Source organism: Capra hircus, chromosome 8 (genome assembly GCF_001704415.2).
Source record: "Capra hircus breed San Clemente chromosome 8, ASM170441v1, whole genome shotgun sequence".
Taxonomy (NCBI): Eukaryota; Metazoa; Chordata; class Mammalia; order Artiodactyla; family Bovidae; genus Capra; species Capra hircus.
In genome coordinates this window covers 82,755,557-82,772,346 of record NC_030815.1, presented here as the reverse complement: position 1 = coordinate 82,772,346, position 16,790 = coordinate 82,755,557, and the positions used below count along the sequence as shown (strand labels likewise).

The 16,790-nt window shown below is 39.5% G+C and overlaps 1 protein-coding gene across 1 annotated transcript in view; it reads left to right on the top strand.

The window, feature by feature from the left end:
• The window catches only part of HSD17B3 (hydroxysteroid 17-beta dehydrogenase 3), a 49,785-nt gene extending 39,036 nt beyond the window's left edge, over window positions 1-10,749 (top strand). Inside the window, exon 11 of the mRNA XM_005684148.2 lies at window positions 10,639-10,749. Coding sequence (XP_005684205.2) covers window positions 10,639-10,749 — 111 coding nt within the window. The remainder of the gene's footprint in view (window positions 1-10,638) is intronic.

The following is a 16,790-nucleotide window of genomic DNA, read 5'->3' as shown; positions in this document are numbered from 1 at the left end:
CCATTTATGGGGTCGCACAGAGTCAGACACGACTGAAGTGACTTAGCAGCAGCAGCATGACTGATTCTGGAGAAGGAAATGGCAACCCACTCCAGTATTCTTGCCTAGAGAATCCTGTGGTTCATTAACTCTTTAAATAAATTTTTTCTTCCAGTTTTATTGGGATTTGATTGACATACAGCATTCTATAGATTTACAGTGTACATCATAATGATTTGACTTACATGAAATGATTAGCGCAATAAGTTTAGTGACCATTCATCCTCTCATACAGATGCAAAATTAAAGAAATAAATTTTTTGTTTAATGAGAACTCAGGATTTACTCTCTTAACACCTTTCATGTATATAATACAACATTTATCATGTTGTACATTATATCCCTGGTACTTTCTTACCTTTTGAGTGGAAGTAAAATGGCACCCCACTCCAGTACTCTTGCCTGGAAAATCCCACGGATGGAGGAGCCTGGAAGGCTGCAGTCCATGGGGTCGCTGAGAGTTGGACATGACTCAGTGACTTCACTTTCACTTTTCACTTGCATGCTTTGGAGAAGGAAATGGCAACCCACTCCAGTGTTCTTGCCTGGAGAATCGCAGGGACGGGGAGCCTGGTGGACTGCCGTCTATGGGGTTGTACAGAGTCGGACACGACTGAAACGACTTAGCAGCAGCAGCAGCATGTACCTTTTGACCTTCATTCACATACCATATCCTCATCTCTGGTAAATGCAAGTCTGACTCTTTTTCTATGTGTTTGTTTGTTTTTGAAGAATAGTTGACTTACAATTTTATGTTAGTTCTTGTTACACAACATAGTGATTAGATACTTCTATAAATTTTAAAATTTTCACCATAAGTCTCTCACTGCAGAAAGATATTATATAATTATTGACCATATTCCCCACACTGTCCATTTCATGAATGTGACACATTTGTTTTGCAACTATAGGTCTGTGCCTCTTAATCTCCCTCATTTATTTTTCTCCTCCCGCCAACCTCCCTTCTGGCAACCATGTGTTTGTTCTTTGGATCTATGTTTCTGTTTTGTCATGTTTATTCGTTTCATTTTTTAGATTCCACATATGAAAGAAATCATAGAGTATTTGTCTTTCTATCTGCCTTATTTTACTTAGCATAATACCCTTTAGGTGTACCTACGTTGCCACAGATTTTATTAGTTTTATGGCTGAGTAAATTATATATAATATATAAATTATTACACATACTAATTATTAATATATAAATTATTGCATCATATATATAATATATATATATCACATCTTCTTTATCCATACATCTACTAATGGACACTTAGGTTGCTACAATATTTTGGCTACTACAAATGATACAGCAATGAACATAAAGGTGCATATATTTTTCAAATTAGTGTTTTCATTTTCTTCAGGTAAATATCCAAGAATGAAATGGCTGGATGCTCTAGTAGTCTATTGTTAATATTTTAAGAACTCTTCATACTGTTTTCTATAATACCTGAGGGTTCCCCTTTCTCATATCCTCGTCAGTACTTGTTATTTGTTGTCTTTTTGACAATAGTCATTTGGACAGGTGTGAAGTTCTATCTTATTGTGATTTTGATTTGCATTTCTCTGATAATTGGTGATGTTGAGCCTCTTGTCATGTGCTTGTTGGATATCTATATGTCTTCTTTGGGAAAATGTCTATTCAAATCCTCTGCCTATTTTTTCTTTTTTAATTAATTTTAAATTGGAGTATAGTTGATTTACAATGTTGTGTTAGTTTTTTCTGTACAACAAAGTAGGTCAGTTATACATACATACACCCACTCTTTTTTAGATTCTTTTCCCATATAGGTCATTACAGAGTATTGAATAGAATTCCCTGTGCTATTCAGTAGATTCTTATTAGTTATATATCCTATAGATAGTAGTGTATATATGTCAGTTTCAATCTCCCAATTTATCCTTACCCCCTGCCCCTGCTTTCCCCCCGGGTAACCACAAATTTGTTTTCTACATCATCTGTGACTCAACTTCTGTTTTGTAAATAGGTTCATCTGTACCATTTCTTTGAAGTCCACATACAAGTGATATTATACAGTATTTATCTTTCTCTAACTTCACTCAGTATGATAATCTCTAGGTCCATCCATATCACTGCAGATGGCATTATTTCATTCTTTTTTATGGCCAAGTAACACCCAATTGTATATATGCACCACATCTTATCCATTCCTCTGCTGATGAATGTTTCGGTTGCTTCCACGTTCTGGCTTCTGCCCATTAAAAAAATATATATTTACCTATTTTTAGTTGATTGGTTTACAATATTGGTTTGATTTCTGTCATACATCAACATGAATTAACCATGGGTGTACATATGTCCCCTCCCTCTTGAATCTCCCTCCCACACATTGGTTTTTTTTTTTTGATGTTGAGTTTGATGTGATCTTTGTGTACTTTGGATCTCAACCCTTATTGGACAAATCTTTTGCAAATATTTTCTCCCATTCAGTAGGTGACCTTTTTGTTTTGTTGACAGTTTCCTTAGCTGGGCAAAAGCTTTTTAGTTTGATATAGTTTCATTCGTTTATTTTTGTTTTTGTTTCCTTACCTGAGGAGATATATGCAAAGATATTATTAAGACTGATGTCAAAGAGCACATTGCCTATGTTTTCTTCTAGAAATGTTATAGTTTCAGGTATTATATTTAAGTCTTTAATCCAGATTGAATTTAATTTTGTGCATGGTGGGAGAAAGTAGTCCAGTATGATTCTTTTGCATGTAGCTGTCCAGTTTCCCCAATCCCTTTTAATGAAGTGGGTATCTTTCCACTCTTGTATATTATTGTCTCCTTTGTTGTAGATTTACTGCCCATGTAAATGTCAGTTCAATTTTCAGTTCTCTATTCTATTCCGCTGATCTGTCTGTTTTTCTGACAGTACCATACTGTTTTGATTACAGTAGTATAGTTTGTATAGTATAGCTTGAAATTAGGTAGCATGATACATAACTTTGTTCTTTTTCAAAGTTGTTTTGGCTATTCTTTTGTGTTTCTATGAAAATTTTAGAATTATTTGTTCTGCTTCTTTGGAAACATGTCATTGGCATTTTTATAGGGATTGAATTAAATCTGTAGGTTACCTTGGGTAGTGTGTTCATTTTAACAATGTTAATTCTTCCAATTCATGAACATGTTGTATCTTTCCACTTTTGTGTCATCTTCAGTTTCTTTCAGCAGTGACCTATAGTTTTCTGAGTATAAGTCTTTTAACTCTTTAGATAAAAGGTCTTTTTTTTATGTAATGGTAAATGAGATTGCTTTCCTAATTTATCTTTCTGATAGTTTGTTACTATTGTATAGAAACACAGCAAGTTTCTGTGTATTAATTTTGTATCCTGAAGCTTTACTGAATTCATTGATGAGTTCTAATGGTTTTCTTGGGTCTCTTTAAAATTTGCTATGTATACTATTTTGTCATCTGCAAACTGATAGTTTTACTTTGTCCTTTTCAACTTGGATTCCTCTTGTCTGATTGCTTTGCTAGGACTTCCACTAATATGTTGAATAAGAGTGATGAGAATGTTCTGACCCTAGAAGGAATGCTTTAAGTTTTTCCTCATTTAGTATGATGTTAGTGGTGGGCTTGCCATATTTGGTCTTTTTTATGTTGAGGAAGTTCCCTCCATACCCACTTTGTTGAGAGTTTTGTTCATAAATGGATGTTAAACTTTGTCAAAAGCCTTTTCTACATCTATTGAGATAATTATATGATTTTTATTCTTGAATTTGTTAATATGGTGTATCACATTGATTGATTTGGGGATATTGAACAACCCTAGCATCCCTGACATAAATCTCACTTGATCATGGTGTATAATCTTTTTAATTATTGTTGAATTTACTAACATTTTGTTGAGACTTTTTGTATCTATATTCATCCCATAATTTTCTTTTTTGGTCTGTGATATCTTTGTCTGGTTTTGGTATCATAGAATGAGTTTATATATATATACACATATATATACTATGTACTTACATATATATGTATATATATATACACATACACATTTACATATATATATTCTTACATATATATACACATATATATTCTTTTTCAGTCTTTTCTATTATGGTTTATCACAAGATATAGGATCTTGTTATTTATCTACTTTATATATAGTAGTTTGTATCTGCTAATCCCAAACTCCTAATTTACCTCCCTCCCCTCCTGCTATCCCTTTTGGTAGCTATAAATTTGTTTTCTATATTTGTGAGTCTATTTTTATTTTTAAAATAAGTCCATTTGTTTATTGTTTTTTAAGATTCCACATGTAAGTGATATTATATGATATTTATCTTTGTCTGACTTACTTCACTTATTATGATAATCTCTAGGTCCATCCACATTGCTTCAAATGAAATCATTTCATTCATATATATATATGTATATATATACACACACACACCCTCTTTATTCATTCATCTGTCAATGAATATTTAGGTGGCTTCCATGTCTTAGTTATTATGAATAGTGATGCTGTGAACATTAGGGTGCCTATATTTTTTCAAATTCAAGTTTCTCCAGATGTATGCCCATGAGTGGAATTGCTGGATCATATGGCAACTGTATTTTTAGTTTTTTAAAGACCATCCATACTGTTTTCCATAGTGGCTGCTCTAATTTACATTCCTATCAATAGTGTAGGAGGGTTTCCTTTCCTCCACACCGTCTCCAGCATTCATTATTTGTAGACTTTCTAATGATGGCCATTCTGACTCATGTGAGGTGATTTTATAGTTTTGATTTGCATTTCTGTAATAAATAAGATGTTGAGCATCTTTTCATGTACCCATTGGCCATCTGAACCTTGAATATTCACTGGAAGAACTGATGCTGAAACTGAAGCTCCAATACTTTGGCCACTTGATGCAAAGAGCTGACTCATTGGAAAAGACTCTGATTCTGGGAAAGGTTGAAGGCAAAAGGAGAAGGGGGTGGCAGAGGATGAGATGGTTAGATAGCATCACTGACTCAATGGACATGAATCTGAGCAAACTTAGGAAGATAGTGAAAGATAGGGAAGCCTGGAATGCTGCAGTCCATGTGGTCACAAAGAGTCAGACATGACTTAGTGACTGAACAGCAACAATGTTTTCTCTGGAGAAATGTCTACTTATGTCTTCGGCCCATTTTTCAGTTGGGTTGTTTGGAGTCTTCTGAGTTATAGGAGCAGTTTGCATATTTTGGAAATTAAGCCCTGATTGGTTGCATTGTCTGCAAATATTTTTTTGCCAGTTCATAGGTTGTCATTTTGTTTATGATTTCATTTGCTGTGCAAAAGCTTGTAAATTTGATTAGGTCCCATTTGTTTATTTTTGCTTTTATTTTAATTCCCTTGGGAGATATTGGGAGTCTTTTTAATTACTGATTCAGTAATTGGTCTGTTCATAGTTTCTGTTTCTTCTTGGTTTAATCTTGAAAGATTGTACATTTCTAGTGATTTGTCCATTTCTTCTTGGCTGTCCATTTTATAGGCATGTAATTGTTCATAGTAATATTTTATGATCCTTTTTATTTCTGAGATGTTGGTTGTAACTCTGTTTCTGATATTACTGATTTGGATTCTCTTTCTTCTTTTTTTGATGAGTCTGGCTAAAAGTTTGTCAATTTTGTTTATCTTTTGAAAGAAGCAGATATTAGTTTCATTGATTTTTCTATTGTGTTTTAGTCTCTATTTAATTTATTTCTGATTTGATCTTTATTATTTCTTTGCTTATACTAACTTTGGGTTTTGGGTGTTCTCTTTTTTTAGTTCCTTTAGATGTATGGTTGGATAGTTTATCTGAGATTTTTCATGTTTCCTGAGATAGGCTTGTCTCATTATAGACTTCCCTCTTAGAACTGCTTTTGCTGTGCCCCTGGATTTTACATCGTTATTTTTGCTTTCATTTGTCTCCAGGCAGTTTTTCATTTCTTCAGTGCTCCACTAGCTGTTTAGTGGCATATTGTTTATGCCACTAAACAATGGTCCACATGTTTGTGTTTTTTTCAGTATTTTTTTTGGTGTTGCTATTTGATTTCTAGTCTCATAGTGTTGTGTTTGGAAAATATGCTTGATATGACTTCAATCTTCTTAAATTTCCTGAGACTTCTTTTGTGGCCTACCATATAATCTGTCCTGAAGAATGTTCCATGTGCACTTGAAAAGAATGTGTATTTTGCTGCTTTGGGAAGGAATGTTCTATATATACATGTATTAAGTTCATCTGTCCTAATGTGTAATTTAAGGCCTGTGCTTCCTTATTGATTTTCTGTCTGCATGGCCTGTCTGCTGATGGACACGTGAGTTGTTTAAGTTCCCCCACTATTACTCTGCTACTGTCAGTGTCCCTCTTTATGCCTGTTAATATTTGCTTTATGTATTTGAGTGTTCTTATGTAGGTTGCACATATATTTACAATAGTTATATCCTCTTGAATTGATCCCTTAATTATTATATAATGTCCTACTTTTTCACTTATTACAGTCTTTGTTTTAAAGTCTATTTTTCTGATATATGTACTGTAACCTGACTTTCTTTTTATTTCCATTTGCATGGAATACCTTTTTCCATTCCTTCATTTTCAATCTGTATGTGTCCAAATTAATTAAGTAATTTGGTCACAGTGCCACAGCTTGTGGGACCTGAGTTCCCTGACCAGGGATCAAACCTGGGATCACGGCAGTAAAAGTGCCGAGTCCTCACAACTGGACCACCAGAGCGTTCCCTGTGTGTGTCTTTAGATATGGAGTGAGTCTGTTGTAGGCGGCATATATACTGGTCTTGTTTTTATATCCATTCCACCACTCTGTGTCTTTTGATTGTAGCATATAATTCATTTACATTTAAAGTAATTATTGATATGTACGTTCTGCCATTTAAATTGGTTTATTTCTGTAGTTCCTTTCGAAGTTTTTTCCTTGCTTTTCTTTAATTTGGTGACAATTGTTAATGTTATGTTTAGGTTCCTTTTTCTTTTTTGTGTGTATATATCTATTATAGGTTTTTGGTTTGTGGTTACCATGAAGTTTATATATAGCTATCAAGGCCTGGTGTGCAGCAGTCCATGGTGTCATAAAGAGCTGGACACAACTGGGCGACTGAACAATATATATACATGATTGTTTCAAGTTAATGATTTATCAAGTTTAAACACATTTTAACAACTCTGCATTTTTACCCCCTGCCCCTCCATATTTACTTTTTTGACATTATAATTTGCATCTTTTTGTTTTGTTTATACCTTGACTACTTATTGTGGATATAGATGCTTTTACTATTACTTCTTTTCTTGTAACTTTCCTCCTAGCTTCATATGTGGTTAATTTACTACCTTTACTGAATCTTTGGCTATACTGATGAGATTTTTTTTATTTAGTACTTTTTGTATTTCTACTTGTGGTCTTTTCTTTTCTTCCTAGGGAAGAAGTTCCTTTAATATTTCTTGTAAAGCTGATTTCATGGCACTGAACTCTTTAAGCTTTTGCTTGTTTGTAAAACCTTTGTTCTCACCTTCAAATCTGAATGAAAATCTTGCCAGGTAGAGCATTTTGCATTGTAGGTTTTTCACTTTCATCCTTTTCAATACACATGCCGTTCTCTTCTGCCCTGCAGTTTCTGATGAAAAGCTAGCTGATAGCAATTTGGGAATTCCCCTCTATGTAACTTGTTGCTTTTCTTTTTCTGCTTTTAATATTCTCTCTTTGTCTTTAATTTTTACTATGTTTAATACTGTGTGTCTTGATGTGGTCCTCTTTGTGTTGATCATGGTTGCGATTCTCTGGGCTTTCTGGACCTGGATATCTGTTTCCTTTCCCAGATTAGGGAAGTTTTTAGCTGTTATGTCTTCAAATATCTTCTCTTTATGTTTTCTCTTAAAAAAAAAAAATCTTTAACTTCTCACTCTGTTCATCTTTCGCCATTCTGCTCCTGAATTCTTTAAGCATCTTTCTGATCGTTACCTTGAACTTTATCAGATAGATGGCTTAATTCCACTTCACTTAATTCTTTCTTCTGGTGTTTTATCTGGTTCCTTCATTTGGAACATATTCCTCTGTTGCCTTATTTTGCCTAATTTACTGTTTTCGTTTCTATGTATCTGGTAGGTTGGTTAAATTTCCCTATCTTGAAGAAGTGGCCTTTAGTAGGAAAGGTCCTGTATATCCTAGAAGTATACTCTCCTCTACTCAACAGAGCTATATATTCCAGGAGTGCCCCCATGCGGACTGTACAAGCTCTTCTGTTCTGGTGGGCTGATTACTGTGGGTGGTCTGGTAAGCTTGGCTGGCTTCCAGTTCTGTCTTTTGCAGAGGCCGCTGGCTGGCGTGTGAGTCTGGGTTGTTAGGAGCCAGGTGGGAACTCCAGGGGTGTCCTAGGGCTAATCCTGGCTCACTGGTGTGTGCAGTCAGGTTTCAGGGTGGCTGGTTGCAGGGCTTGGCATCCTGGATCTAGTGTAGGTCTACTAGTGTGTGGGGCTGGTTCTTCACATGGCTGGCTGCTGAGTCTGTGGTGTTCCAAAGCTGTAAGCGGGGTCTGATTCCAGGGCAGCTGTGAGTCCCAAGGTGTCTCAGAAGGGTACTGATGTGAGCCTACTGGTGGGTAGACTGGGTCTTGACATGTTAGGTTGTGGTAATGTTGCATTCTTGAAATTAGTGTCCATCTGCTGGTAGGTAAGACTGGGTTCAGGGGCTAGTGACAGCCCATTAGTGGGCAGAACCAGGTCTTAGGTCCTCTGGCTGAAGGGCCTGTGGGTCTTGGAACTGGTGTTTGCCTGCTGGTGTCCTGGAGCTAGTGACAGCCACTAGTGAGTGGAACTGAGTCCCAGGGTCTCTGGCCGCAGGCCCTGGGAGTCCTGGAGTTGGTATTGGCTTGCTAATGGGCAGGTTTGGGCCAGACAGCTGACCATGGGGCCCTGAGGGTCTTGGTGAAAGTGAATGTGAAGTTGCTCAGTCATGTCCGACTCTTTGCAACCCCAAGGACTGTAGCCTACCAGGCTCCTCTGTCCATGGGATTTTCCAGGCAATTGTACTGGAGTGGATTGCCATTTCCTTCTCCAGGGGATCTTCCTGACCCAGGGATCAAACCTGGGTCTCCAGCATTATAGACAGATGCTTAACTGTCTGAGCCACCAGGGAAGGTCTTGGGGCCAGTACCAATACACTGGAGGTTGGGGCTGGATCCTAGGGAAGCTAGGTGTTCAGGAAGGTGTCCTAAGATAGCCAGCCTACTGGTGGGTGAAACTGTGTCCCTGCCTGGGTAGTTGCTTGGCCTGAGGAGTCCCAGTACTGGTGCTGACAGGCTGGTGGGTGGGGCCACATTCTGACACTAAAAAGCTAGTTGGAGGATTCCAAAATGGTGCTTACCAGCATCAGTGTCCTTGTGGTAGAATGAGCTCTCCAAATGGCTGCCCAAGGGTCTATGTCTCCAGAGTGAGCTCTAGTTGTCTCCTGCCTTTTTGGCAGGCTCTCTAAGATCAACAAGTGGGTCTGACCCAGGCTCTTTTCAAATTACTGCTTCTGCCCTGGTTCCCAGAGTGTGTAAGATTTGGTGTGCACCCTTTAAAAGTAGGGGTTTCCTGGTGGCTCAGTCGGTAAAGAATCCGCCTGCAATGTGGGAGACCTGGGTTCAATCCCTGGGTTGGGACGATCCCCTGGAGAAAAGCATGACAACCCATTCCCGTATTCTTGCCTGGAGAATCCCCATGGATAGAGGAGCCTGGCAGGCTATAGTCCATGGGGTTACAAAGAGTCAGACATGACTGAGCAATTAAGCACACAGCACTTTAAAAGTGGAGTCTCTATTCCCTAACACCCTCTGGCTTTACTGAAAGTAAGCCTGCTGACCTTCAAAACTAGACATTCTGTGGCCTCGTCTTCCTGACAAAGGACCCTTGGGCTACGGAGCCCAGTGTGGGGCTCAGACACCTACTCCTTAGGAAAAACCTGGCACTCGTAATTGTCTTCCCATCTGTGGGTCTCCTACCCAGGGGAAAGGGCCTTGACTATACCACGTTCCATCACTTTTACTCATCTCTTTGTGGTTTCCTCTTTCTGTCTTTAGTTGTAGGAGACTTTTTCTGCTAGATTTCAGGTCTCTGTCGTTAGTAGTTGTTCTGTAAATAGCTGTAATTTTGGGGTGCCTGTGAGAGGAGAGGGGCTCAGCACCTTCCTACTCCACCATCTTGACCAGTCTCCTGTTCGTTAACTCTTTCATGCATTCAGGTACATCATCAGCATTGTGTCAGGTGATGGAAAGCATTTCTGATTCTTTCCTGGAATCTCATTTTAGTAGAACCTTGGTAGAATAAATATGAAGATACTGGGAGATCAAGGACCAAGAGAAAGGTGCTCACCAAGAGAAGGAAGATAGGGAGGGTGTTACTATGGACAGAGTTCTCTTAGTTTAGAAATAGATCACAACTGATCTGGCAAGTGACCACTTTGCCAAGAAAGTGTCATAAGACATTGAAACTTTAACGACTACTTAAAAGGTTTGGTACTTAACCTCATTCATCAGATATGTATTTTTAGAGGTGATGAATATACACTGAGATGTCGTATTGCATCCTCCTTGCTCCTCTTCTCTCCCAGACACTCATGTTTTTGTCTATTCAAGGCTGCCATTCTGAGCCTGATCCCATCGTGGGCCTTCTACAGCAGTGTGTTTCAGAAGATGCTCCTGACTCGTTACGTGGACTACCTCAAGAAGAATGCCAACATCAGATAGTGCTGGTGAACTTGTGTGCCATCCAGCATTGCTTTCCTCACCAGATTCTGCGTTGGCCACAGAGGACACAGGAACAGATCAGTACCTTTTACTTCCCTGAAACTGGAGCATGCCAGCTGGTGAGCTGGTATTGTCTGGTGTTAACGAAGGGTGCTCCCCTTAGACATCATCAGGCTCCAAGCACTGACAGTGCTGGTGGCATCTGTCTCTTCTGAGACTGTCATTTGCATTTGTCGTGTGAGCAAAGATTATGTGCTGCTTCTCTGGTTATAAAAGGAGTCTTGGAGATTTGGTTGGAATTTATGGTACATTTAGGTGTTTTGGAGGAAAGCAGATACAGCACACAAAACTCACCTTTGTTTTTGCAATTTTACTCAAGTCTGGAGAGCTTTGGGAGAGCTGTGACGTAAAAACGTGTTGTGCAATGGGGTTTTAATAGTTAAATAAGATAAGAGTGTCTGTATGTAATACTGGAAAATTTCTGTATGGGATTATATAGTGAGAAGAAAGCTGCTGATTCTTTGAATATTGAAAACAATTATACCTAGTAATCTACTTTTATAGCTATATTATAGACTATCTGAAGTCACTAAACATTATCAAGATTGCAGTAGTTCTTGAGTAGTCACTGGTTCTCAAACTGGCTTCCTTAGAGACCCAGGAAACTGTCTAAGAGAATAGGTGGGGCAATGGCTACTTCAGGGAAGTTTCTGGGAACCCCTTGTTTCAACTAATGCTGCACCAGATTTATCTATTTCAATTCCATGTAAGACTGTGTTTATAAAAATAAAAACAAAAAATGATACATCGCTAAATAAAAGTAGTTTAAAAACCCGTTGTTGTAGTACAGGAGTTGATATCTACAGAAATGAGGTTTTTACAGGTCTCCAGTTCTTGGGGTGCTGGACTGAGGGTTTCAGCTGTCAACATACATAGGGTGGCATGCTGGGGAATTACTCATTCAAGTCTTGAGGGAGTTGAGGGGGGAGTGTGCCAGCTGGTGAGCTGGTATTGTCTGGCGTTGACGAAGGGTGCTCCCCTTAGACATCTTCAGGCTCCAAGCACTGACAGTGCTGGTGGCATCTGTCTCTTCTGAGACTGTCACTTGCATTTGTGGTGTGAGCAAAGATTATGTGCTGCTTCTCTGGTTATAAAAGGAGTCTTGGAGATTTGGTTGGAATTTATGGTACATTTAGGTGTTTTGGAGGAAAGCAGAGGATAGAACATTTAAAACCTTGGTAAACTTAGAATGTGAACTATAAATCTGCTCTGAGGAAAAGACTGGGAAAGTTTATTCATTTGAAAGTATAGATATCTACCTATATTTTCTCAGTTATGGGTAACAAGAATAATTATAAACAAAACATTTTAATGTACTGATTATTAACCTGGGGTCTTTCAGTCCTAAGCTCTCCCTTTTATACTCTGATCAATGATGATGCTCTGGGAAAGCTTCAAACTTGAGTCTTAAGATGCTCACACCAGCTGGCTTTGTGTTAGATTCTGCCTGCTGCTGCTAAGTCGCTTCAGTCGTGTCCGACTCTGTGCGACCCCATAGACGGCAGCCCACCAGGCTCCCCCGTCCCTGGGATTCTGCCTAGGGGAAGTAAATTTGGAAGAGTGAAAAAATAGAAGGGGCAAAGGAAACTTCTTCCTGTTTGCACTTCTGTTTCCATTACTCTGTAGAGAGAACAGCTTTAGCCAGATTCAGCATCAACCAAGGGGCAGCCTGTAAGGATGTGAGCACTAGCCCCACAAAGCCCTCTTTAGGAATCTGAGCATTACCCTGCAGGGGCCCCACTCTGAGCATCCAGTTCCCAGAAACATCACCTCTTCCTTTTGGTTCCACCAGCTCTGCAATTACTGATATTTGAGTTACTTTGTATCCTCTTTTGGCTCTTTCAGCTTTGGTGTTACCAGTTCCCTCTCTTAAATTCTCTGTTTGAAACTGTTTTTGTTTTTTTGTGTGTGTGTGACTAGACATAACTGTGACTGAAAATGAAAGTGGCTCAGTCCCATCAGACTGTTTGTGACCCCATGAACTACACACTCCATGGAATTCTCCAGGCCAGAATACTGGAGTGGGTAGCTGTTCCCTTCTCCAAGGGATCTTCCCAACCCAGGGATCGAACCCAGGTCTCCCACATTGCAGGCGGATTCTTTACTAGCTGAGTCAAGAGGGAAGCCCAAGAATACTAGAGTGGGTAACCTATCCCTTCTCCAGCAGATCTTCCTGACCCAGGAATCGAACTGGGGTCTCCTGCATTGCAGGTGGATTCTTTACCACCTGAGCTATCAGGGAAGCCTGTGACTGGACCTGACCTAATTTGTCACATTGATTATCTTGCTCTATCTATGAGGCAGCCTGGTTGTGTGGAATCTCTTTTTTATGATGAAGAATCAAATCTCCTTATCAGCCAGTATCCCAAGAGGAAACAGAAGGCATGATTGAGAAATGTGAGGAATTAATTGCAAATGTGTGGGGAGAGGGTTAGGTAAGTCTCCCGAGCTAGTGATCGAGGGGTGCTTTTACTACCCCAAGGTCTGAAAGGGCTAGGAAAGGAGGAAATATTAGGAAGATTGGGAAGGAGAGAGGCAGAGAGAGAGGGGCATTGTATAAGAAGCACTGCCTCAGAGGAGCTGTGACCTGCGACTGAAAGATGCTGCTAGGCTGTGGCCATACCATAGAGAGGGAGAGGCGAATTGCAACATTGTGGTTTACAGTAAGAAACATATATTTCATTTTCATTCCCATTCTTTGGAATTTCCTAAATGTTATGATCTATAAATATGTCTATTGTTTTTCATAGTTAGCCCCTTTGAGCTGCACTTGAGTTTATGTTAATAAGGTTGCTTTTAGAAAGCCCCTAAAGATGATAGTTGGTTGCCAAGGGACCAACCACGTGACTAGAGTTGGAACTTTTAGCCCCACTCCTCAAAGTTCGGGGAGAGATGAGTGGTGGAGATTGAGTTCAATCACCAATGACCAAAGATTTAATCAATCATGACTATACATAGTCATGAAGTCAATGAAGCCTCCACAAAATATGAACTATAGTTATGGGGTTTTGAGAACTTCCAGGTTGGTGAACACGTGCAGGTGCTGGGAGGGTATCATGCCCACAGTGGGCATGGAAGCTCCACATGCCTTCCCACATACTTTGACCTACGCACCTCTTTTATCTGGCTGATCCTGAGTTGTGTTCCTTTGTATATAAACTGGTAATTCAGTAAGTAGTCTATTTTCCTTAGAACTGTGACCTATTCTAGCAAATGATCACAACTGAGGAGGGGCTTATAGGAACTCCTGATTTATAATCAGTTGGTCAGAAGCCCAGGTAACAGCCTGAACTTCAATTCCCATACGAAGTGGGAGCAGTCTTGAGGGACTGAGCTCTGAACCTGTGGGATCTAATGCTATCTTCAGGCAGATAGCGTCAGAATTGAGCTGAATTGTAGGACATCCACCAGGTGTCCAAGAATTGCCTGGTGTGGGAAAATCTCCCCACGCAGCTGATGATCAGAATTACTTGAGAGTAGCGAGAAGGATGAATGGAAAAACAGGGGTGTTTTTCCTTTAATGGAATGATATCCAAACATTATTCTCTCCTGAATCTCCAACTGGTGCCTCCCACTGGACATATCCAACTGGAAACTCATTGATGTATTTCATAAGATCAATCTCCTTAGATACCAAGGTGTGGGTGGGGAGGGAGAAGGATAGAGACTGGATCTGGAGGAAAGGGTTGCAATATACGTCCCACATATTAAGAGATTTCCCAAAGTCATACCATTAATAGTTGCTAGCACCTAGATTGGGACATGAAACTTCTTTTCTTACTTTACTTCACTCTATGTTTCAAAGGGGGTGAAATTTTAAGCCAAAAGACTATGTATCTCATTGTGAAATTTGTGGTATCAACAAAGTGGGAGGTATTTTATAGACATTAAATGCTCATCTACTAAAATATGAGACAATCTCTCTTGCTAGCTGTACTAGTTATTACTGCTATGTAATAACTGACTTCCCAACTTAGTGGCATAAACTGACAACCATCTTCTTGTGCTTATGGATTTTGGGGGTCAGAAAAGGCACAATGAGAAGGTTCATTTTGCTCCATGATGTCTGGGAGCTCAGCTGGAAAGACTCAATGACCGGAAATGATTCAGTTTCTGGAGATGGCATCATTGGAAGGGTTGCTTGGTTACATGTCTGACAACTGATGGAACTTGTTACCTGGGACCCTGGATGGGGCTGTGGGATGGAAATGGATCCATGGCTTCTCTAAATGTTCCTTGGGCTTCCTCGCAGCATGGTGGCTGGGTTCTATGAAGGCGCATCCCAAAGAAAACTAGGAGGGAGCCACAGTGTCTTATATGACTTAACCTTGGAAGTCACATGGCATTATTTGAAAGGCATCTCAGATTCAATGGGAGGGAACACAAACTCCACCTCTTGATCGGAGAAATATCACATGTTATAGGAAATATTGTTGTGAACATCTTTGGGAAATGAGCCACACTAATTAACCTTACTATAAGTTTGTCCTGGCCTGTATCAATTATGGAAAATAACTGCATTTCAACTATCAATGGAACAACTTTTAAAAGTGTAGACATTGTGTTTCTAAACCTTTATTTCAACCCCCGGTAAATTTGCCTTTGGGGAAGAACTTACACAACCGGTAGCTGAGGTGAAAAAAGGAATGCAGCTCAGCTAATAAAACCAGAGCCAGATTTTAGATGTAATTTTTAGCTGTGTTAAATAGGGGTTTTTCTGGTGTGTTAATCCTGGGTTGATTTGAAGGACTGATAATCTAACGAGATTTTTGAGGGTTTTTAAGAGAGAATTTCCTCATAGGAAAGTCTTAAGATGTTGGTCTGGATGAAATGAGGGTAGAAAAATTCTGTATTTTAAGATCTTTATTCCCATCACCACTAGCACTAGGCAATAACTTGCTGAGTACTAATCATGTGTCAGTTCAGTTCAGTCGCTCAGTCGTGTCTGACTCTTTGTGACCCATGGACTGCAGCATGCCAGGCCTCTCTGTCTATCACCAACTCCCAGAGTTTACTCAGACTCATGTCCGATGAGTCGATGATGCCATCCAACCATCTCATCCTCTGTTGTCCCCTTTTTCTACAGCCTTCAAGCTTTCCCAGCATCAGGGTTTTTTTCAGATGAGTCAGTTCTTCGCATCAAGTGGCCAAAGTACTGGAGTTTCAGCTTCAGCATCAGTTCTTCCAATGAACATTCAGGACTGATTTCCTTTAGGATGGACTGGTTAGATCTCCTTGCAGTCCAAGGGACTCTCAAGAGTCTTCTCCAACACCACAGTTCAAAAGCACCAATTCTTTGGTGCTCAGCTTCCTTTATGGTCCAACTCTCACATCCATACATGACTACTAGAAAAACGATAGCCTTGACTAGACGGACCTTTGTTGGCAAAGTAATGTATCTGCTTTTTAATATGCTGTCTCGGTTGGTCATAACTTTTCTTCCAATGAGCAAGCATCTTTTAATTTCATGGCTGCAGTCACCATCTGCAGTGATTTTGGGGTCCAAAAAGATAAAGTCTGTCACTGTTTCCATTGTTTCCCCATCTATTTGCCATGAAGTGATGGGACCAGATGCCATAATGTGTCAGGACTATGTAAATTCTTCTTATGTAATAACAAAATCACATTATCATTACCTTCATTTTACAGATGAGGAAAGTTAATTGTGAGCCGCAGTGAAGTGAGCCATAGAAAAACTGAGTAAGCTGTATAGATTCACCTGACCAGTGAGTGACACAGGTGGGATTTGAAATGGGTCCTCTTCCAGTGTCTGTACCTGCCTGGATCAGATTCTTTAACTGGAATTAATAGCCAGGAGTGAACACTATTGCCCCTGACTCTGTATTTTTCACTTTCACATGTCGTGGAGAGAGAGGCGGAATCAGGCTTTGCAACCAGGCCCACGTGTCTTGATTTCAACACTGACCATTTTCCAAATTTACCATCATCTGGGAATCATTTGGGAACAGGGAGGCTTGCCA